A 25,550-nucleotide genomic window follows, 5' to 3' on the forward strand; every position below is an offset into this window, starting at 1 on the left:
TGCCTTTTCCCCAAAATTAAATCACGGAGAGTCGTCGTTCCGCCCGCCGCCGGAGGACTTTGTGACATTAACATAAGTCAGTCTTGCATTTCTGTGTCATGTGCAGATGAACCGGCTCGCGACCTTTTTTTCCGATCTCTCTTTCGCGCCACTCCTCCATCACGACTCCCAACGCAGCGATTCTTCTGCACCATTTTATTTCTTTTTTTAAGTTAAAGAACGAAACGCTCGGCCGTGAATATTATTTTCCTCTCGTGGTTTAAAACAAGCGTTTAGTTTGTCATAAATGAGAAACAAACCATTAGAACCAATGTACCTAAAATGAGTAGTTTGTCATTTGGGGAGGGGGGGGGGTATTTTCGTATTCACTTTCTTGCTGACATCAGCGCATTTCCCAAAATGTCAAGCAATTACTTCATAAGATGAGTTATGCAGAACTCAACTACACTCATATAGAGAACAAGCATGTTGTTGGATATGGGACAAACAATAAGCGAGAGTGGACGTTTTTTAAGAAATCGACTTTGTCAAATGTCCTTGAACGCCCCAACAAGGACACCCTTCAAAGCGGTGACAAAAATGCAACTTTGGCACAAAAAAAAGTGCCAAAGTCCACGTCCGCACGATTTACACCGTCGAGAGAATCAATGTAAACGAGCGACTGCCAAAAGAACAAGTCAATCTAGTTCTAGTCTAACGCACTAAAAGTGTGTACCCGTCATGTTAAAATGTGAGATGTGTGCGATTCCATGTGATGAATGTGCAAAAAGACGTGAGCGTCGTCCGTCAATCACATTCATCAGCAGCCTTCAAAACGGATAGTTTCGTAACCTCCGTCCGCCTAAAATCGACACGCGTAGCAACCGTAACCACGGCTTATATAAGGCCAGTGTCAGCTACACCGGCTGATGTACCGGTTGTACCTGAGCGCAGTAATAAACCCCCATCGACACATACCGGCACTTTGAGGTCTGACGTACTGCCGAGTGAGAGATGCAACATTTTGGAAGTGCTCGTGTGATACAAAACATGGTTGCTCCATGGAGTGTATAATGGGAGCAGAAAGGGAGGACAGCAGGGGGGGGAGAGAGAGAGAGGGAGAGAGAGAGGGAGAGGGAGAGAGAGAGAAAGGGAGAGAGAGGGGGGAGAGGGAGAGAGAGTGAGAGAGGGAGAGGGAGAGAGGGAGAGAGAGGGAGAGGGAGAGAGAGGGAGAGAGAGTGAGAGAGGGAGAGAGGGAGAGAGCGAGAGAGGGAGGGGGAGAGAGTGACAGAGAGGGAGGGGGAGAGAGAGGGAGAGAGAGTGAGAGAGGGAGAGGGAGAGAGGGAGGGGGAGAGAGAGGGAGAGAGAGGGAGAGAGCGAGAGAGGGAGAGAGAGGGAGAGGGAGAGGGAGAGAGCGAGAGAGGGAGGGGGAGAGAGTGACAGAGAGGGAGGGAGAGAGAGAGAGCATTGTCGTGAAGGGAGGGGGGCCATGCATCACTGCCGCTGTGTAAAGGTGCGTTCACACCAAACTTTACTCGCGTCAGTTTATTGTGTTCACCAGTTGCGAAAAGGGGGCGTGGCTTATCTCCGTGGCTCGTCTCCGTAAAAAACAGTTCTAATTTCCGCCGTCCACCACTAGTTCTGTTTTACACTTGTTGAGGACATCCCATAAACGTCGGAACCTCTTACGCCCTGGTGTCTGGGTTCATAACGTCACCCCGTAGGCTCACACCGCTCGGGGAGTTTCACCGACTCCCGTCTCGATAACTTCCACTTCAGCAGCAGCCCAACGGGCGGAGCATCTCAACGCTGATTGGCTTTCGCAACCCGGCGTTGGAAGTTGATTGATGACCTCACACCCTCTTTAAGTCAAAGTCAAAGGCGTCTGTAGAAACCCGTCGGAGCGACCTGTACCGTCTCCTCGCAGCCAGAGACCCTCAGTTCTCCCAACAACCAGGCGGGCCTTCAGCAGCCCGATCGGTCACTCATCCAGCTGTTGTGTTTCTGGTCGCTCTGTGAAGGTGTCGGCCCGGTGACTCGAGTCCCAGATTGATCGCATGCAGGTGAAACCCAATCCGAACATAAGTGAGAAGGAAAATCGCTTCAATTTAAAAGGTTACATTATGTAGGAATTATGTTCGAGCCTTAAAACCTGGTCCTCAACCTCGTGGGGGTGCGAAATCATTGTAAACATATTAAAAATTAAAATACATATTTTACCTGTATTAGTGATAGCCTTAAAGCAGATTGTATTGACCGTCTGTGAGTCGAGGTTTCACAGTATCGTGCTAACTATCACATGGAATGACCCTGGAGCAACGTGCACATAGAAGGGGGATAAAGTCGGGACCGTTGTGTACGGGACGCTTTCCCATCATGACCACTGGGAGAATTCTGGCTGCCCAGTCACATATTTACGTAGAAAAATACATTTTTCCTGTCAGGAGCCAATAAAGATCTTTATGTGTCTCCATCGTAAAAAAAAAAAAAAAAACGAGAATGAAGTATAGCTTTCGATTAAATAAGCGAAGGCCCGGCCAATCGCGCTTAGAAGCCCAGACCTAGTTTTTAGGGTGTTCAACTAACTGGGAAAAGAGTGGGCCCATGCCCATTTCTATAAATGTTAATGAACAATTTCTGCAGAACAGTGCTTTAAAAAAAAATTAAAAAGCCCACGGCGGCTCCAAATATCTTGAAATTATAATTTTACAAATTTACTTTTCCAAGGCCGGCCCATCTCTTCTACAAAACTGCACGAATCACCCCCAAAAAAACACATTCACATTGGATTCAGCCTGCCCTACTTTATACCGTGGAGGAGAAAAAAAAAGGGCCCGCTCAATGCACTCAAGTGAGTGCTCCGCCTGGCTATCATTAGAGCGGACTCTTTGTAATGAGACCTTTTCTTCTTGCCCTTCTCAACCAGCCCATTAAAACAGCAGTTTTGTCAATAACGCTTAAAATCTGGAAGCAAATCAAATTACACATAAAAAAAGCACCAAATACCTACACGTATAATCAAATAGGTGAAAATCTGACATTGTTTCCTGGCTTGAATGACTCTTCACAATCTCAAAACAAAGGGGGGGGTATCAAAAGACATAAGCGCTTTATAACTCAGCTACAGAAAGAATATAATATCCCAGCCTCTGACTATGGAAGGAAAAAGACATGTGTGTTCCCTTAACGCCCTTGAGAGTGTCAACCACGCCACGGGGGGCAGTCTCGTACCTCGTACGATGACGTGTCGAGAAGTTGGGCATTGATAATGAGACTTGGGAGGAAAGCCTTGAAATTGTGCCATGAATGTAAAATTACCGAGTGGGAGGAGTGAATTTAAAAGTTTCTCCAAAGGCCTTGAGAAGGACTGGAGCGCTAATGGTCCTGTACTTCCATTTAAAGCACTTTCACACATCATTCACCCATTCACACCCATTGATAACCATTGATACCCATTCACACCCATTCATACACTGGTGGGAGGGGCTATGGTTCCCACATTACTAACTCTACTTGCTGCATTCAGCCTCTGGCCTAGACCTGGCCTCCTTCCCAATGGCCCTGCCTCCTTCCCAATGGCCTGACCTCGTTGGTCGGTGATCGAACCGCCGATCCTCTGATTGAAGGACGACCCCCTGCTCACCGCTGAGCCACGGCCCCTTACCCTGCTAGCCCCCCATCTTTAAGTGTCATGAGTGTGTTACATAATCAAAGCATAACAACTATCATATGACATGTGGATGAGTAGCGAATGTAAATTTAGAAAGATTATTTGTCAGAATTTGGAGGCCTGTGCTAGCGTACTTAAGGGTATGTCGCATATCTTAGTTGCATTATGTTATTGGACAGCAGATTAAAAAAATAGCCTCTCTGGCTCACTTACGGTTTTACTGTTGATTGGTGGTGTATTGTCCCAGTGAAACAATCACATAAATAAAAGACAATAAAAACATCACCCTGTATAGGTTTTATTTTAAGTCCTTTGATTTGTTTTAGTTTTGTTTCTCTCTGTATTTTTTTTAAAGGTAATCATGGCTGAGTTGTTTAAAGAACTCTCTCCCTCTCTCTCTCTCTCTCTCTCTCTCTCTCTCTCTCTCTCTCTCTCTCTCTCTCTCTCTGTGCTTGTGTCACCCTGATTTAAACTTCTCTTTGTTTCCTGTAATTCTTCACATTAATCTGAACATCGGGGGAGAGGCAGAAACACGCGAGGCGGCGCTTCAGATGAGATAAGTTGTACAATTGCTGGCAAGTCTGCAACTTTCTATATATTACAAATGACAGAAGGCCTCTTGGGACATTTGATCACACCCTTCGGCAGGTACATTTTTATTTTTGGCAAAAGAAGCTCCGGGCCACTTAAATCATTGAAATAAGAACAAAGGGGGGTGATGCTGGAATATTTGAGTACCAATTTAGAAGCCTTTGATTTATGATCATTCAATCTAAGGTGTTATTTCCACCTCTAAAATTCAGCTTTTTCTCCTGTATCCTAAATCATAAAAAAATTAAAAAAACATAACCGATCACGATACAGATCGGAACGTGTTGGAAAATCAATTAAGTCGTTAAAAAAAGTGACATTATTTCACCCGCTAATCTTTGCACCATCCTGGAGTCTACCTGGTCATGGGGTCATTAAAGTGGACCCTCAGGGTGCTTTCTGATTCGTTGTCCCTGACCTCCGCTCGTATTTCCTTCCTGTATTTCCTGTACACGTTACAGTAATGAATGACTTTTCAGTCCCCAAAAACTCTAAGGGGATTACAACTATAGTGATGCTATTGTTGTATCACTATAGTACGTTTCTTTGACATTTGGGGGGGGGGTCAACCCGACTTGCTAACGTTAGCCACGGCTAAGCCAGACACGTAGGAGTCACTCCGGTTTTGTTTTTGGGGTCTGGGTGTGTGTGTGTGTGTGTGTGTGTGTGTGTGTGAGGTTTTGGGACATTTGAGAGTGCATGTGCCGTCACATGTCGAGCACATATGTTCCCTTTTGCTCATTTCACGCACGGTAAACGGTTGTAAATTGTTGCCGTGTCACCCCCCTCCCCCCCGCGGCTCTAAAAGAATATGTGTCCGCACGCGCACACTTGGGCGCGTGCGTGGGCGCTGTGTGTGTGTGTGTGTGTGTGTGTGTGTGTGTGAAGGGAAAAGTATCGGCCGTGGAGAATCACATTTTGGGATTCGGTCCATTTCACGCTGTAATTGAAATAAGTGCCTTCGTCCTGATCGTCCACCCGGAAGAAAACCAAGGGGAGTAAATCAATGTCCAATCAGGAAGCCTGGAGGGTCAAACGGGGGCTCTGGTGTTGGACAGGGTTACTCAAAGATTAGGCCGAGCACCGAGCTACCAGACACGAGACAGATGTATTAATTGTGCGAGGGCGTAATGATTACAACGTGATTTAATTGAACCATATTTGTATGAATCGGATGTCCAATGGCTGTACTGTCTCCAGAGTAGACGTCGAAGGATTCTGCAATTCATAAAAAATGAAACACGGAATTCTTGATTATCTCCCAACCGTCGTCGTGGTCGTTGAACCGACTCATTTGGGAATATTGCAGGATCTGAGACGAAGAGGGAGCCGTGGAAGAAAGAGACCGACAGGCTCCGCCCACACTGACCAGCTTCTCGTTAGAGTGGCGAAGGGCTTGCCACCGGTTCACGGGGTGAAACGGTCCAAGAAGGTTTTTTTTTTTAAAACTCCTCCCATCCCAGAAGGCAAGTCTTTCCCTGCGAGGTGAACCAATTAGGCACGCGGCCAACAATGCAATGACGGTCGCATAATAAATGTTTTTGAAGTTTTTTTTGGGGGGGGATTGAAAGACCAACTAAGCGGCAACCAGAATGACTCATAAAAAAAATCCTGTATGCAGCTAAAAAAATCCTTGTGAAACTAAACCAGATAAATGAGACTAGATGAATGAAGTTTAATGCGCTCTAAAAACAAACTAACCCTAAACCAAAGGAATTGGAACTGTGCCCAACGCAACGAGAGGCTTCTAATTATGTTGTCGGCTAACAGAGGCTTTTTAAAAAAAAAATGTTATTGCCTCGTGCATTACAGTTTATCGCCGCTACACGTGACGGAACGCGTTCCTATTTTCGTTACACGTTACGCTCGATACTGCCCGCGCCGTACTTAACGGGGCACACTCCAAACGCCACGGGGCGTGACGTGACGGAGCTCCTCCGATAGCCGGTGCTTAGTCAAAGTACGCATTCCCGAAATGTGAAAAAATCAATCATGGATGGCAGCTCATTTGGGCTATCTACCAGAGGGGGGCAGAATCAGGAAATAAAAAGGGTAGAAATACCATTTACTCCGTGGATGTGTGTAACCTCCGCCTGGCGCGGTCGACGCCTCCATCCGGTCGTGTAATGAGCCCGCCATGGAATCAGACTGCTCAAAAACTAATAACATTTTTTTTTTTTTTGGGGCAATCCAATAAAAACCAAGAGCCATTTTCCCCTCTTGTCTGTCTCTCCCTGCCATCTTCCCACGTAACCCTTTTCCCCGATGCCGCTGTGATTCATATGAGATGGTGGCGGGCGTCTCTCAGTGTGCGATGAGCGAAAGGCACCTTGGGGAGTTTTATGATCCATGACGAAGCGCCCGGGATCATTTTGGATGTATGCATGTGTCACTGCATATTAATGATGGCCTCTGTCTCATGAAAGCACCGGCACACCTTCAAAGGAGATAATTTAATCTTCTTCCTGCTGAGCCCCCCCCCCCCCCCTTCATCTCCTCTCCACACTCGTGAATACTTTCCATCAGAATCCCAGTCAAAGGAGCCATTGCTTACATTGTGCACTTTGGCTTTGGGATGATCAAATTTATATATATATATTTTTTTAGAATAAAGAAACAGGAAATGATAGAGGAAGTAAAGCCAATCAGGAGGAGGAAATAAGCCCCGATTCAGCACACCGCTGAGGAAGATAAACACCGAGCTGATCTCTTTTCTTCTCTTCCCTTATGTAAATTGAGCGGTCGTAAAAAAAAAAAAATGTTTTTACAAAGGAGCTAGTTGTTGAGGAAATTTAGTTTTTTACCCTTCTGGATAAAATAGCCACTGCTGAGAATATAAAAAAAAAAATCCCCTCATTAAAAATTACCATTGCGTGGTTCTCTTATGTTCTTTTGCACTGGAAGTCCGCAAACAAGCAAAAAGAACAAGAGGGTGCTCCCTAAGTGAGCTCCATGTGCCCCCTTTTAAAAGACAGATTTCACCCTCTTTAAAGAGCCGGCACCCTGCGGTGACGCCAACTGAAACGAGGAGAGCATTGTTGGATCCCGGACTCTTGTTTATGGGACGCCACGGCGAGCTGCGTCTCGTCCCGAAAAAAAAGATGCATCACTTTTGACACGATCGAATGATTTGGATGTAAAAATTCAAAGTTGATATGTAATGACCTTTAAATGTTTTATCGTCGGCGGAGAACCAGTTAACCTCCGTTCGGCGTTGGGGAGCGGCCTCCAATGAAACCGTCCATTATGTAAATAGATTCGACAACACATTCCCCCGTATACCAATAAAACATGCAAAGCACACGGCACGCCGGTGTTATCACGTTGGGTAATGTCAGCCGATGATGCGAGTGCGTTAAGGGGACTCGTAAACCTATAAAATAACCATTAATAGTCCATCGAGAGAGCGCTGGTGCGGAAAAAAAATAATAAAAAATTTGAAATATAATATATAGAACGTGGCACACGGAATTTTTCTGGAATAAAAAGCAAATTGATCCATTGAAATGCAGCGAAGGAGACCGCGAGAGCTCGATCTCTTGATCTCGACAGGTGTTGCTTGGACTTAAATAAGTTTGAGAGGCTTTGCGGTGCAACATGTGCAAAAATAGCCTCGTTGTTCTCCTGAATACCAGCGATTACCAACAGAGGCTTACTTTCTCAACTGGAGAATACGGTCCATTGATTTGCTTCTTTACAGCATTTGAAGTTTTCTCTTCTCCTTAAGTGATGGAGGGCTATTAGGATGCGCCGGCCATGTTGCAATTCGGAGGGAGAAGAACAAAGACGGCACGACTAGAAATAAACTTTTCAGAACGTATCGATTGAAAGACTTTTTCCGAGTTTATTCACTCGCGCTGCTTTTGTGCTTCTGCCCGCTGAATGGGAATAGAAACGTGAGTGAGGGAGGGGGACATGTGTGGGTTCATGTGTGTCAAATTATGAGAATACTCAGTTAGAAATACTTAAATGATACTTTATGTATTTAATGTTATTCAGGGAGAAGGACTTTCCTTGTGCTACTTCCACTTATAAAGCCCATACTGAGCAAAGCATGTATATATATATATATATATATATATATATATATATATATATATATATATATATATATATATATATATATATAGATCTATTTTATTTGACACCCTATATAACTTTAACTAGAGGAGTCAATTAAGAACCAATTCTCATTTACAATGACGACCTGGCCAAGAGGCGGGGACAGAGGGAAAGTCGATACGAGACGGCAACAACATAAATACCAGCCGGTGCAATAAAACAACATCGGACAAAATAAACAAACAAATAAAATGTTGATTTGCTGTTGGAGATATATCGAGCAGAGATACGGAGGGCGTTTACCAACGATAGTTGTATTAATGAACTGATACCTGTGAATTCTTTTTTTTTGTGGGTAAACAAATGCTATAAGTCATGTGCAACAATTTACTTACTGTCAATAAGCAGTAATTAGGATGATATTGAGAGGAAACCTTTAGGTAAAAGGCCTTGTAGCTGTAATATGTGTGTCATATAATGACTAGGCTGCATTCCATTATTGCGCATGCTCATAAGCGTTACGACTTATATACTTGACAGAAGATTTTATTCCTATTCTTTCCATAAAGCATCCAAATATCAAGCATGTTTAAAAAAAAAAAAAAAAAAGCTCAAAAGCCAACAACAGCGCTCTCTATTGCAGCAGAGCCGTGTATGACCGGGCAATATATGTATGACCATAAGTTGATGAGTTGGAGCACATGATGTCATCAGACCAGGCAGTGAGTAACTCCGGCTGCTCTTCACCTTTTGGCGTTTTGACGACGTCATGGCCGCCTCCCACTTCCGCCGCAGCAGAAAATAGCCGCGTGACATGTACAACAAGCCACTTAATGGTCGAAATAAATGAGTCACGTATGCCTCCTTCTCCCTCTTGTGCGTCTGTGTGAGAGGAAGCAAGGGGAGTGAAACATACAGAGTGTGAACGAACTGCCTGGTTCAGAGAGTGCTCTTTTATTCACTCCCGTAAAGCGTGTTTGTGGCAACGGGGCGAAATCCCCCCGTCGTTGTCTTTAAAGGTTTCTTTCTCCGTCGCCTGCGCTCTCACCTCCCCCTCAAGAGTGTGGAGGGAGGTGAGAGAAGCCCGAGCTGTCATCACAGTTTAGATCAGTGTCCTGCCTCCACCCCCGCTGCCTACGCCCCCTTTGCCCTCCACCCAAACCTCCAGCAGTGCATTACGCAACGTCAAAAAAAAAAAAAAAACAAGGTCACGGAAAAATATATATATCCAGTGGAGGAATCAAGGGGGTGGGGGGAGATAAACAGGAGAAGGAAAAAAAAAGGAAAAGTCTTCTGCCTCCTCTTCCTTGTTCTGCAGGCGGTTGTGTGTGATTCAGCGGGGAGGTGAGACCACCGGGACGAGAGAGAGAGAGCCGGCGGACACACATGTCAAACCACACAAACATGGACACACGCGCAAGTCAGACACTGGCAGCTGGGAGAACCATGGTAGTTTCAACAAGACGTGGTCCGCCGCGTTGTCCACGTGTTCGTGCTCGGTCTTCCGGCCGCACGCTCGGAGGTGCATGTCACGTGGTGAAGACGGAATATACTCGCGCGCGGTTAGGATCAAATTTCCTCAGCGAGGCATCCTCTTAAAGTAAGAAACCTCGTTCTGACCCTCTCTTTACCATGCATTATTAATAAGGCTTCGAGTTAAAATAAAATGTAAAAAAAACTAGCCCTAGAGATGTCACACATTACATCTGCATTGCACTGGGGATTAGCAACGGCTGCTAAGAAGAAAGAAAGACGGGACTTAAAAGCGGCCATAATACTTTTTAGGGAATGAATTACTAATTACTATTGGATCATTGTAATGCTCAATGAGAAAATTAATTAAAAAAAAGTAATAAAATGTTGGTAATTGATTCATCTTTTAAGTAACAAGACTAAAAGGTCTAAAATGTCTACAAGCAGGACAGCGGTTCTGTGAGGCTCTGCTCCTCACGGCACTGCTTGGAGCTAAATGATGAATTAGAATGCTAATATTAGAATGATAACATTAGAATGATAACATTAGAATGCTAACATTAGAATGATAATATTAGAATGATAACATTAGAATGATAACATTAGAATGATAATATTAGAATGATAACATTAGAATGATAACATTAGAATGATAATATTAGAATGATAACATTAGAATGATAACATTAGAATGATAACATTAGAATGATAATATTAGAATGATAACATTAGAATGATAATATTAGAATGATAACATTAGAATGCTGACATTAGAATGATAATATTAGAATGATAACATTAGAATGATAATATTAGAATGATAACATTAGAATGCTAACATTAGAATGATAATATTAGAATGATAACATTAGAATTAGAATGATAACATTAGAATGATAACATTAGAATGATAATAGTAGAATGATAACATTAGAATGATAACATTAGAATGATAATATTAGAATGATAACATTAGAATGCTAACATTAGAATGATAACATTAGAATGATAACATTAGAATGATAATATTAGAATGCTGACATTAGAATGATAATATTAGAATGATAACATTAGAATGCTAACATTAGAATGATAATATTAGAATGATAACATTAGAATGATAATATTAGAATGCTGACATTAGAATGATAATATTAGAATGATAACATTAGAATGCTAACATTAGAATGATAATATTAGAATGATAACATTAGAATGATAACATTAGAATGCTGACATTAGAATGATAATATTAGAATGATAACATTAGAATGATAACATTAGAATGCTGACATTAGAATGATAATATTAGAATGATAACATTAGAATGCTAACATTAGAATGCTAATATTAGAATGATAACATTAGAATGCTAAAATTAGAATGATAATATTAGAATGCTGACATTAGAATGCTGACATTAGAATGATAATATTAGAATGATAACATTAGAATGCTAACATTAGAATGATAATATTAGAATGATAACATTAGAATTAGAATGCTAACATTAGAATGCTAACATTAGAATGATAATATTAGAATGATAACATTAGAATGCTAACATTAGAATGCTAACATTAGAATGATAATATTAGAATGATAACATTAGAATGCTAACATTAGAATGATAACATTAGAATGCTAACATTAGAATGATAATATTAGAATGATAACATTAGAATGCTAACATTAGAATGCTAACATTACAATGATAACATTAGAATGATAACATTAGAATGATAACATTAGAATGCTGACATTAGAATGATAATATTAGAATGATAACATTAGAATGCTAACATTAGAATGATAATATTAGAATGATAACATTAGAATTAGAATGCTAACATTAGAATGCTAACATTAGAATGCTAACATTAGAATGATAATATTAGAATGCTAACATTAGAATGATAACATTAGAATGATAATATTAGAATGCTAACATTAGAATGATAACATTAGAATGCTAACATTAGAATGATAATATTAGAATGATAACATTAGAATGATAACATTAGAATGCTGACATTAGAATGATAATATTAGAATGATAACATTAGAATGCTAACATTAGAATGATAATATTAGAATGCTAACATTATAATTAGAATGCTAACATTAGAATGCTAACATTAGAATGCTAACATTAGAATGCTAACATTAGAATGATAACATTAGAATGATAATATTAGAATGCTAACATTAGAATGATAACATTAGAATGATAACATTAGAATGATAATATTAGAATGATAATATTAGAATGATAACATTAGAATGATAACATTAGAATGATAATATTAGAATGATAACATTAGAATGATAACATTAGAATGATAACACTCTAACAAAGGCAAACGCGTTGATGCTAAGCCGCTACGATGTTAGTGTCGCATGTTAGCACATTAGCACATTAGCATTTGTCAGCAGGTATTCCTGTCATGGACAGATGGACATTCTGACCTGAGGAAAAGTCGGAGGATTACCCAAATGTCATGGCAACCCATCCCAAATTGCTCTGCTAGTTCAGTCTGAATCAAGGTTGCTGACAGGCCGACATTGCCATCCCTAAAAGTATTTAACTTCCAAAATATGACGATTCATCTATCCATTATCGCCAACTTTGACAATCTCTTAAGTCCTCTATCAAACAAAAACATAACATTTCTGTTAGTTGCTGCTTTTTTCTACTTAATATAACTATATTATTGCTGTAACTTAAATGTCTTTGGATGTGGAGTTATTGAGAAGGCAGAATACCTCTGGGGTTATGTGTTGTTGGTGGGACAAAACAAGCCTCTCACACACTTCCGTGACCTATAAAAGGTTTATTCAATCTATTTAAAAAGCCTGTGACAGATTCATCAACAATGAAAGAAAAAAAAACTGTTTCGTCGCAGCATATTTACTGAATACACCTCACACGGCTCTGGGAAATTGCCCTGCCATTTTACATTATTTCCTGACAATTTAGACTTATATAAACTAAACAATCAATGAAATCCACAGATTGATAAATAATTAAAATAAATGCAGCGGCAGCACTAGAACACAGCAACCAAAGCCGAGTCCCCACTTGCGGCTAATTGCCGAATGGATATTTATTTAGTATGGTAACATGACACTATACAAATCAGTTAATTGCAGATTCTCCTGGTTATGTACATGCTAATGTTGCTTGTCAGCTTGCAGACATTTTTTTTTCCACGATGAAAGTTTTTGCCGTGGCTGTTTCGTGATTCCCAAACAGCCGTGCCAACCTTAATTAAATTCAGACTGCGTAAGAACTCAACACTGTGCCAGGCTTTAGGTACATCTCCACCCATCAGGGGGTAATTTAACACTCCTGATACTTTGGAGCGCCCGCCCCTGAGCTGTATCCGCTCCACGAGAGAACAATCAGCTCCCGAAAAAAAAATCTCCCCCCAAAACAATTGTCACTGAAGAAAAAATAAATAAATAAAAAAACAGTTATTAACCGCGGCTGTTATTAATAACCGCGGTGAGCAGCTGGACGTGTTTTTTCTTCTTCTTCTTGTCGACCGCCACGCGCACCTGTAGGGTCGCGTCATCACGTGTTAATGGCGCTCTCCTGTGATGCTACCGCGTAGCGCAGAGAGACGGAGGGGTGTAGAGAACGGGGGGAAGAACCATTTGATGTTTGCCAGTTGAAAGAATGAGCCTCACTTTGGGTTGTGCTTCCCACAGAGGCATGCTGGGATTGAAAGAGCGCTCGCCCAGGGCTGAAGGAGGATTTTCGGTTGGCGCCACACATCCAATTACCACGGCGGCATCACAGAAAAATCCACAGGGGGGGGGGGGACGGGGACGCGCACACAAACAGACAGATACCCCCACGCACACGCGCGACATGTAAGACAACCACTGCAGGAGGCTCTCGCCGCAGAAGGGGGTCCCTGGCCGAATGTCACTGCTTTCTGCTGCTCCAGAATTCATGAATATGATCAGCATGTATTGATAGGTGGCTTATGATATGAATATGGATAGCAATATGGAAACGCCTTCCTGGTTCCACCTCTTTTGGAAGAGGATTATTAATGCATTCTGTGAAGCTATTACTGGATTTGCATGGGCTCTTCTGATGAATCGAGGAGCCACTAATGTGTTGAGGTTTATTGGCGCATTTCAAAGCCGTTTTGAAGTCCTCTGCTCTGTGGCAGAAGCTGGGGATTTCTGGCCGTTTCATATCAACCACCGACAAACTTTAATAACCACATGGTGCCGCATCAGCACCCCGAACATGTAGGCCCCACCAAACCAAACTCATTTAAAAACACAACATCCTGGAATTAACGCGTTCTTTTTTTATTCTTTTTACTTCTACCCACACAGGTTAATAACTTTAATATTTCTTCCCTCCTTAAAACGGGGGTGGGCCCGAAGGCCAATGGGAAATCATACTTCACCAGACGTTACTATGGAATCGATTTTGCGATACATTTTTAATTATATGAGATTTGTCATTTCTTTTAATAACGTGGGTGGGAAATGGCCCGAAGCACCACTTCTCTTTTATTGGAACTGACAAATCTCTCATAGGTGCGTATTTGTAGGGAAAATTACTTCACATTTTGAGAAAATATAGACAAATGTGACAAATTCGAACCTTTAGGGTGGACATTTTAAATGCATTTTGCTAATCTTCGCATTTTTAAAGAACGTGGTCTCCGGCAATGCTTTAGGCTCTTCTTTGTTCAACATAATTTGGGAGGCTACAGATTATTTTCCTTCTTTCTTTCACTCTTTCATATGTGAGTGTCAACCCGGAATAGAGCCCTAACGTATTGAATGTATACAGTGAGTGAATGCTGGTGTTATCATGGACTGGCCCTGAAGTCCCCAAACAATCAGCTGTAGATCGACTATTGACCTGCAGCTTCACACAATCAACACCCCCCCCCCCCCCCCCCCCCCCACACACACACACACACACACACACCCACACCCTCCCCCTAGTGAGCTTGGATGATAAAATGGTGAGTCGGACTGTTAAGGAAAGAGACCTTTGGTTACAAAGAATGAACATATATACAAACCCGCCCATTCCTTATTATGAAGATGCCCTTAACTGCACAGACATAAACTCTTGGAGGCATTTGGTAAACACCCAGAACCAAAAGGAGAAATAATATTGCCTGCAAGGAAGAAAAAAAAAAAAAAGGTAATATAAAAAGGGCTCATTGAAATAAGGTGATGCAGAAATACTGTAGGAAAAAAAAAAAAATAAGGGGGACAGGAGGTCATCTGGAGCTGTGAATGGCATTTCGAGGAGGCCGGCTTCAGGCTTCACTCATCTTCAGATGAAATGCATCTAAGTGACATGAAAGACGAGTAAAAAGAGGACTGCCAAGTGTGCGTCTCCCCGTCTGCACATGTAGATGCGCGTGAGTTTTTTTTTGTTTTTGTTCTTCAAGTCCTGGAACATTTTTATTTATTTTTTTAAAAGAAAAGTGTTGCATCATTGACCGATGCTTTTCACTGAATTTCACCGTTATATATATTTATATATATATTATAATCATCACACCTTTCTTGTTCTGACATAAATGGACTTGTGTATTAACTCACTGCATCGCACAGAGTATATGACAAGAGACGATAAACGGAAAAGCGTCATATTTCCCCGACCGGATCGCACGCTGCATGTAAATTCAATTTGCTTACGCGACGGGCAACTTGTTTGAATTAATCAAGTCATTTCAATATGTGTCCAATAATGGAAAGCCTTCACTTGGTGAAGCTCCCGTTACGCGATTGTAAACGATCCGATTTGTCGGATATAAATTTAAAAAAAATAAAAACGTCCGAATGATAATGAAATGAAAAGAAAACCCCTGAACATGAATAGTGGACGCCAGCCTTTTTGTTGAGGCCCGGGAGGACATAACGTCTGGGCCAAGGGCCGATGGCTGGTTTGGATTAGACCGCTAATAACTGAAGAATTTCTAAGGCGATGGATGCACCCTTGAGGACACTCGGGAAACACTACTGAAAAGTTGTGACTTGTTATCAGTGTCTTGCGGCTACTTCTGTGAAAGAAACTACACACACGCACCTGGCGAATATATATATATACGCAAATATAACTCCTGAATGAAGACGACGAGGGGAGAGACGGCAGACAATCGGAACCGGAGGGGGCCGAGAGAACGCCAACATCTGCATTCAATCTCAGTTTTTGTAGCAGCCCCCCCCCCCCCCCCCTCCATGAATTTTCTTTCTCCACTTAGTGAACTCTCGGTGGAGAAAGCTGCTTCGCCTACTCACGATAACCTGCTTTGCCACGGGAAAGCCGTTCACCGGCGGTGCGCGGCTCGAGGTTATCCCCGTGGGGTTTGAAGCCGCCTCTGGGATATACTGTGTCTGGCGGAGAGATGAAGAGAGCGTGACGCTCGAGAGATTAACTATTACAGTGTGAATTTCTGTTAGAAGAATGAGACTATTGAGGGATACACGGAAAGCCAAATAATAGAAGAAGAAAAGAAAAAGGAAAAAAAGGGGCTCAGAAGACAGAAAGATAACCTCTTTTAGAACATGTAGGCGGTTTAGCGAGCGTAAAAAATGCACTTAATGACTGCATCACATGTTGGAAGGCACTTTGAGGGCGCGTTGAGCGCGATGCGTCTCGTTCAGGGGGGGGTTTGTGTGTGAATGCACATTGCTAAATTAATATCTCAGCAAAGTATTTGCCCTAGATAGATGAACAAAAAAGCACACACGCACACAGAAAAAGGGGGTTATCATGCTTCCAACCACAAACACACACACACACACACACACACACACACACACACACACACACACAAACTGCATGTTCATCTGCATGTTTCACAGTGCCTCTGCAGAGCCACAGCACAACTCAAGAGATTCAGTTTTCCCTCTGCCAGCAGGGGGATGAATGACTCGATGTGAGAGATGTGTGGGGGAAATGCTGCATGGTTTGTGTGCGTGTGTGTGTGTGTGTGTGTATGTGTGTGTGTGTGGGGGGGGGGTTTGCTAGGTGGAAGTTATTGATGTGACGGTAGGTCGTATCCAGGGGCCAATGCTTGGCTCCCCTGCCGGCTGCCTGCTTCGTTCTCGGAGCCGGGGACTACTGAGGGCGTCATTGTCAACACACTTACTCCGCCGCTGTCCCCCCCCGCCCCCCCCAGCTTGTCGGAGGAGCTTAACCATTACTCGCGACAAAAGACAAGTAGGGCCTCTTCTTGCAGTTGCCTCATCGCAAGTGAAACGGTGGTGATTTGTGAGGAGACACACTCAGCCTCCACCCACCCCCACCCTGATACCTTCTACATGCCCCCCCCCACCCCCCTTTTGTATTTTTTTAACAGCAATCTCATCTGCTCTCTCGCACAATTGTACGGCCGCTTGCTGCGACGGAGCTTTCGTTTCTGCAATCACTTCACATTTGTTTCAGCGATTGATTTCCTGGCATGTGAGGGGAAGGAGAGAATGAGCGAGTGGGTAGGCGGCGGCGGGTGGGGGGGTGGGTGGGGGTGGGGGGTGGGGGAAACAGGGAAGTCGGGAGGACGTGCGATGCGAGGCTCACATACTGTCACCATGACAACAGACATCACTTCACAGGAGCAGCACTTAGGATGCCTGTGTGGGCTGAAGTGACATAGTTGAAGGTTGGCATTAGCCTCTGGTGGGTGCCAAAGCGTACCGATTCGCTCCCCCTTTTTTCTTTCTTTATTACTTGATGTCCTCCGCGGCGCCTGCTAAATAAAAAGGCGCACCCTGTTGCTCCCCGTCAGCTACCTATTGGCATCGCCGGGTAATTTGTACTTTATGTGTGTAAATGCAGGTCCTGCCAGTTTGGTTTAACAAAGACAATTCAATTGACTGAAATGCGCACGGGGGGGGGGGGGAGACAGGAGGAGACATCCATATTCAACGAGCCCCCCCCCCCCTTTCATCACTCGCGTCACTTTGAAGCCGGCTAGCATGTATAATTCTCTGTGATTTGAAGTGATGCCAATCACGGAAATGATAAACTCCGTATACGGAAAAAAAACGCACCACAGACACTTAAAAAAAGGATCCAATCTCGGGAGCTAATCCTGCCCGTTGATTAGGAATAATCTGCAACACCCTCTGAAGGTGCACAACTGACGTTTGTTAATGCAAAATTAATGCTTAACTCATTAAGATCTAATGCACTTATTATTGGATTATATAACAGTAGCTTAATGTTAATAAATGATCAAGTTTATGCCATGATATAACACGCAACCAAATGAATTGTAACACGCGGTTAAGTCTTACATTAATTAACATGTCATTAAATCAGCTATAAACCAGGTATGAGGACATAAGCCTCAGTGGCTCTCAAGCCCTCCAACAGCATAAATGTACCTCTTTCTTCTCTCGGTGCACAAATTAAAAAACCTGGCCGAAGGGATTCTGGTTCTGCTCTTATCGGCGTGCAGCACATACAAGGCTGCACGCCGCGCTCTCTGCATCCGGGTCCATCCAAACGCATGCAGTCATATGCAATATTTACGAGCGACGCGTTCATGCACCGGATGGACGAGACGTAATTAAAGCGTGAGCGTGGGCTAGAAGAAATGGAGGGTCACGGTGTGGTGGTAGCAACCAATAAACATCCAGTAAGTCGCTACACGGCGTATATATATATATATATATATATATATATATATATATATATATATATATATATATGCCGTGTAGCGACTTACTGGATGCACAAATTAAAAATGGCAAAAAAAAAGGCAAAAAAAAAAAATGTAAAGCTGAAAGACAAAAGGAGAGCTCCCGACTCTGCTAAGGGGATAAGACGTAAGCCTCAGGTTTATACTGTTTTCATTACAATGCTAATTGATTCGACGAAGTCTTTACAATAGGAAACTGTTACTGTAACAGGTCTGTTCACGCAACAAGAGGTGCACTGATCGACCACGTGGTGGCGCTATAATAAAAGGTGTATAATGGAGTTTTTACCTCTTTATCGGAGATCCAGCCAGGTGTCTCTTTTCTGGTTATTTTTAGTTTTACGTCAACCACACAAAGTAAAACGCAATCAAGTAATCCAAGTACTTAAGTACAGTTTTCAGGTACTTTACTTGAGTAATTCCAATCCAGTATTTCCATCCACTTGCTCAATGGGGGAATAGTGTACTTGTTACTCCACTACAGTCCTCTGACAGCTGTAGCAACTATGTTAGTCGGCACACTCAAACAGGTGTTTTCAATTAGGCTACTCAGACTAATTAGAGCTCACCGGGTGCTTTGGGAATTACGTTTACGTCACCCGACTCTGTGGCCAATAGGGATCGTAACAGGGTAACCTGGCACCGCCCTAAACAACACGACGAAAGGGTGAGGGACCTGTCACTCAAACGCAGGTCTCTGTCCTGGGAACACACCTGTGGGGGGGTGGAAGCTTTAAGATAACGCATGACTGATGCATTCATTTATTATTGATTAAAACTAAGAAAACTCATTGTTGTGAGTTCCAAAATACAAACTGAAATTATTTTTTAAAAACAGGATTCATGCAAGTGAAGAGTCCAGATTCAAGAATAACCTCCCAGTGGGTGTAAATCAGCATCTATTGAGTAACGGCTACATGCCATTGTGCTAATAATATGCTATAATAATAATAATATGCTAAATGGTGTGGCTGTGGAATTACAGTCTTTTGTGAGCAACTTATGCCACGGACAAATTGTTTTATTTTTATTCATTAGATCTGTATTTTATGCTGTACAGACACAGTACAGCTGTACTGGAAATGAAGGAGGGGATGAACTGTTGTGTGGGATGAAATATTACTAAGGTCCCTGGCGGGACTTGAACCAGCGGCTTTGCCTTAACCCCGAAGGCCAACAGGCTGCCCTTGTTACTCATGTTTTACTTATTTCAAGCATAACAGTGGTCAAACGTATCCAGTCAAACGTATCCAGTCCAGCATTAGGTCAGGACTACAGACACCAACAACTGGATTGACAATGTTTTTGTTATGCTCTTTATTTATTTATTTTCATGAAAATGGAAACAGAGACAACGTGGGGTATGGGAAGGAAGCTCAATGCAATGCAAACAGGAGTCTCATCCCAATAATCTGCATGTGCCATGAGTCACACGACCACTGCAGCAATGGCATTGGCCATTTGGGCTTCTTAAAGGGACAGTGTTTAGGATTTGGCGTGGAGGATCCTGTGAAAACGCTAATGGCCCAGTGTTTTGGTTTTGTCCCTTCTGGGCTGCCGTAGAAACATGGCGGTGCAACGCGAAGAGGGAGCTTTTCTTTCCAAAGCAATATTGTCGTCGCTTTAATTCATTCAAGGTCGGACCGCGTCTCCGGCAACATGAGGAAATTAACACTATCGCGTGAAATGAAATCACGACAGATAAAAAGAAAAAGTCTTCGCCGCCGAACGAGGTAACAATCAGCGGGACCGCGGTTGACATTTAAGATTTAAATCGTGTTTTTTAATGACCCAGGTGATGAACGGCCACTTCATCAACCTGTCGGAAGACGGGAGGGGGAGAAAAAATAAAAATCGGTTACCAGACTTATTTAACTGCGGAATTAATTTTGGTTCTAAATAAACAGAAGGGGGCATAAAGGGCGGTCTAGTCGAGCACCGGGACCGGACTTAATGCACGAATGATTACGAGATCATTAGCAGCAGCTTTCTGTCCGCAGCACTGTACAGAGCGGGGCGAGTAGCTCAGGGTTTGGGGATGTGGGCTTAACAGTTGAAGCAGCCAGCCAGGTTACAATAAGCTTCTTTGGTCCACGGAGGGGATTTGGCCTTGAATGATCCAACGGTAAATTGTGTTCCTGAACTCATCCAAATCCTCACAGCAGAAGGAGGGGAAAGTATTACATGCTGTTCATGATGTGTGCAGAGTAGCCTAAGCTACAGTGTATTTTTTTTTTTTTTTTTTTGCAGATCACAAACCATCAGGAACAATATATTTTCCGTGTATCGCAGCTCACCGCTGCTGCGCCACGACTCTTATCTCCGCTTTGAACTATGCGTAAGAAAAACAGGAAATTAAATTGATTGTTTGTTTTTTTCTCTCGCATTTAAGAACATCGCAGTCGTTGGACAATGCTGTTTTAAAAAAAAAAAATCCCCGCTTCAACCACGAAGCCCACGGCTCCATTTTCCTTTTTCGCCTCGTGCCAAACTAAAAACACAGCTTTGTCTTCCCCCAGTAGCTGAAGGGGGTGCAGAGAGAGGGCAAGAGCTGCGAGTGGCACCCTTCCAAGTGGAGAGCGTCACCCGGCAACACGGAGATAAACCTGGGCATCGCCGTGACCTCTGCTCCACAAGCCAAACAGGAAGTCACAGAGCTCAGACTGAAGGTTCACTTTTCTTCGGTGGAGCTTTGTAAAGTCTCGAAAAATTAACCCCGATGATGTCATAGTGATATGAGAATGGAGTTTGAAAGATGTGGGCGTTTAACACGGGTGGTTAGGGTCAAATTAAATGATGCTATTAGCTGCATTATGGGTATTGTAGGAGCCACATCCGGATATCTGGCCCTCTGTTGCCTAAATTCTAGCATTAAAATAAATCAAAGAAACGCCTGTACTAATTTGGTGTAGTACCCTTACATTTGAACTTTGAGCAAACCACAGTGAAAAACATCCGTTTCACCTTAATCACATTGCATTAAAGTAAAACCGCGAACGATTATCCAGCGAGTAGTGAGCACGGCAGGAGGGCCGCAGACTTCCAAGTCGGCAACACGGCCTCTGCAGTGTGTATCCAGAGCCCGTCTCCGAGGACTCGGTCCTGAGAGGACGGACATTCGGTGTGATTAAGTCGGCGCTATCTGAAGCCCCCCCCCCCCTTCATCTCTTCCACTGCGACGCATCACTTCCTCTGCGCCGTACCCCAGCTGTATATCCTCATTTGCCTTGGATAGAAGCGCATGTACCGTAGACATCCCAACGCGGCTCTCCGGGGGGAATGGAAAGAGAGAGAGAGAAAGACGGGCAGGGAGGTATAGGAAGGAGAAGAGATGGAGTTATCCGTGGTCTCATTACGGTGGGAAATGTGAGGGTCCTGATCCAAGGGAATGATGAAGGACTCTGCAGAGGAGGCCTTCCGAGAACCAACAAAGACGGCTTTAGTTTCACTGGCAGAATGCATTTGCATAGCTTAGAAGCCAAAGCGACTGAACCGGGGCTCATGAAAAGAAAACCCCAGCAATTGCTTGGACTTCAATGCAAACGAGACGGAGAGAGAGAGAGAGAGAGAGAGAGAGAGAGGGAGAGAGGGAGAAGTGGGATGGGAGAAAGAGAAGCAGGAACTTTTTTTTTCTTTCCTCTTGGCATAACACAAAACGAGATCAGGAGCATGTGCACTTCCCATGGAGGTTGTTCGCCGACTGACTTTGATGCAAAGAGAACATATTGAAGGCGGTGCATCTCCAGATTAGGTAACCCGACTCTGGGGGTGGGCGGGGAGAAACATGTCCATGATGTCACAAGTGTCACGTTCCATCGTAGCCGTTAGATTTTATTATTTAGGGCAGCTTAGTTGTCAGCAACATTACCAAATAATAGCCAAATTGAGAATATTTAGCAGTTGTTGTTTTTTTTTAGATATTGCCATTTGCTCCAAGCAGCCACTTGCTCATTGGGAGCTCTAAAGAGCGACACAAATATTGAGATAATAAAGCAATCTCCTAGTGGAGGGTGTTTGTTTGTGGTGAAAGTGATGATTAAGATGGAAGGAGGGTGGTAAAAGAAAAAAAGAGGAGATAAAGAGTGGAACAGATGTACTTTAGTCCCCCCCCCACCCCCCCTCTGTGGCCTGGAGTCATGGAGGGATGACTAGCCTTCATCAATCCACTTTAATGACTCTGGCAGCACCACTTAACGGACTAGTATGTGTTTTCTTCATTACTGCATCATCATTCCACCATTTAGGCGACGGCGATGACGTTTGTCGACGCTCGGGGATAACGTGTTTTTTTTCTTTCAATCTCCCATTCAGCTGCTCTCGAGTCCATTTTGGAAATCTGGGGAAGGAAAGTGATAGCCGAGGTTTTTGAATGCTAAATATATGAGATGGAACCGGGTGGTAGAAGAAGAAGAAGAAAACTGTGCAAAAAAAAGCTATTTATTGAAATAGATTTGACTGTGGGAAAAAACAAAACAATATCCAGCACTTTAAATACTTTGATTTCAAAGACATGACCGGAGCACAGAATTCAGGCCTTGCCCTCCCATAGAACCTGCAACTCTTACCACTTAAAAGTTTTCTGGCACCGTTGTGTATTGCAGTCGATCGCACGCCCACTTTCTTTCGCACCAACACTCCCATTCCACATGCACATGCATGCTAATGTTTGTTTTTTTGCCACTGTGAATAATGAACGTCGACCTTCGAACCTGGCCGCGACCTCCCCGGTGGTGCGCAGCGCACTTTAAAACACGAGGCAGACACAGGACTTACAACGGCAACCTCGACGTTTTAAAGGAATGCAGAGTTTGAGAACATCCAGCAGAACATATGGAAATCCTGACTGAAGCCCTCTTACTGTAGAATAGGTGAAACTCTGTCCTGGTGGGGGAGGGGAAGGGGGAGGAGTCAGGCTGCACAACATGCAAAACACACACAAGGACAGATAAATGCTCTATCTCCCCCCTTGTCTCTGCTGCTGCTGCTCTAAGCACCACTAGACCACACACACACACACACACACACACACACACACACACCTCTATGGCAACACTACATCGAGCATTGTGGGATATGATTGCTTCTAATGAGCTCGCGTCTTCATCTTGCACGCGTGGAGACAGCTCGCTCACGCCAACGATCCGCGGCTTTGATCTGACAATCATGCGATCGGTTTTGATGGCCGTGCCCGTCTACCCCCCCTCCCCCCCACACACACACACCCCACACCCCACCCCCCCGAATGTATGTTCGTATGCACGAGACCGATTCAGAAGATGCAGATGTCGAATCCATCGGAGGCAGCGATTCCTCGAGACATCGAGGTTCGGCGAGGTCGTGCCCTCGGCCTTAAAACGAACCCACGTCGAAATCGCACACCGCCTCACGAGTGCTCAGTGGTTTGAATATTATGGGGGAAATTGGTGAGCTACTAGATCTCTCTGCAACAGGTGTCGGCATAAATGTGGGAAATACGAGCGCACACGTATGAGCAGTCATGCAAACAGCTGCCCTGATGATCTTGCATGATCTTATTCACCTCCTCCGCCTCGAGAGAGAGAACAGATCAAATCCCGGGGCGTCGTTGGTCAGGTGCGGCAGCGCGACTCCTCTCGGCACGCTCGCGGTAACCTTTTCATTGCCACGCCATCTCTCCACACACACACACACACACACGGAGACCATGGCGACAAAGATCTTCTTTTTTTTTTGGTAATGCTTGGCAACGGCCTTTGAAACACCACAACCACATCTCGACTTGACCTCGCGTTGTCCCCGCACGGCCTCTGCTTTGGCAAACCGACAGGTCAGGGCCGCCGCGCACCTCAAGGCTTCCTCCTCCACGTCCCCCCATGTTACTGCACATTAATCACTATTTCCCTCCTCACACAGTGCTGCTGCTGCTGCTGCTGCTGCTGCTGCTGCGAAGATGACGATTCATTTGAGACATCAGCTCTTGTCACCGGTTGCACAAGCAGACAGAGAGAGAGAGAGAGAGAGAGACGAATAACATGTGTGCTCATTGTTGTGTGTGTGTGTGTGTGTGTGTGCGACATAAGGAAGAGGTAGGCCGATTGAGGCACCACACATGGAAATAACTCATGACTGAGGGGCAGTAAATGTGCCACGTCCACCATGTGAATGCTAATGAACAGACATCCCATATACGTATGTGGGGGACCAGTCTGAGAGGCTTCAGAGGGGGGGTCCAGGGGTCCAGAGTCATAACGCTTGAATGCAGCCTACTAAATTTAACCTGCTCACCGTACCATCATGAGTGATGGATTGGACTAGAAATGGGGGGGGGGGGGCTGTGCATGATTGGTTGCCCACGGGGTCTGCTGTATAACCCTCAGGGGTTGCTGGAAAAACATTTGGAGCCTCTCACTCAAGTCATGACATTCAAAAAGCTGGTTTGCACCAGGTGACACCAACACGGGACACCGCGAGTCCAACAAGAAGGGGGGGGGGGGAGGAGGGTGAATGCAAGAGGAATGCACGAGCGGCCACCGTTTTTTTTTTTTTTTTACAAGGTCATCATTAACGTGTAACGTGTTTTTTTTCTGTGTTTTTTTTCTTCAAGCGGAAGCAAATCGCAAGACGCACTCACCGTAAACTCCTTGGCAACGGATGCCGTCCACGACCAGCGCCAGCAGCCCCAAAACACAGATAATTAGATCCATCCTCTTCACGTTAAGCTCTGCATATCCTCCTCTCGGTGGCAAGAAGTCCTCTCCGGGGCGGCGCGCGCGTGAGAGAGGCGCATAGATCAATTGGAGTCTCGGTTTGCGTTCAGTCGCTGCGGAGGTGTGCGCGGCCGCGGCAGGCGGACGCACTCGGGCTGCGATTGTGTTGATGTCCGCTCGCCATGGAGTCTAGGAGGGGGGGGGGGGGGGGGGGGAGGGGGGGGGAGGCGGAAGAGACGCGCCGAGGCACTGAGACGCGCCGCGGAGGATGGTGGTGGTGGTGGTGGTGGTGGTGGTGGTGGGGGGAAAAGAAGAAAAAAATCAAGCAGGCGCGGGGAGTGGGCTGCAGAAAGCCCGGCCTTCAAAAAAAAACACAAAAAAAAAACA

At 44.2% G+C, this 25,550-nt stretch overlaps 1 protein-coding gene across 1 annotated transcript in view; it reads right to left on the minus strand.

Moving 5' to 3' along the window:
• Positions 1-25,181, minus strand: part of LOC117727260 (MAM domain-containing glycosylphosphatidylinositol anchor protein 2-like) — a 115,654-nt gene extending 90,473 nt beyond the window's left edge. Inside the window, exon 1 of the mRNA XM_034527458.1 lies at positions 25,088-25,181. Within this exon, the coding sequence (XP_034383349.1) occupies positions 25,088-25,160 (73 nt within the window). The 5' untranslated portion in view covers positions 25,161-25,181. The remainder of the gene's footprint in view (positions 1-25,087) is intronic.
• Positions 25,182-25,550: the final 369 nt, after the last annotated feature.

Source organism: Cyclopterus lumpus, chromosome 24 (assembly GCF_009769545.1).
Source record: "Cyclopterus lumpus isolate fCycLum1 chromosome 24, fCycLum1.pri, whole genome shotgun sequence".
Classification (NCBI taxonomy): Eukaryota; Metazoa; Chordata; class Actinopteri; order Perciformes; family Cyclopteridae; genus Cyclopterus; species Cyclopterus lumpus.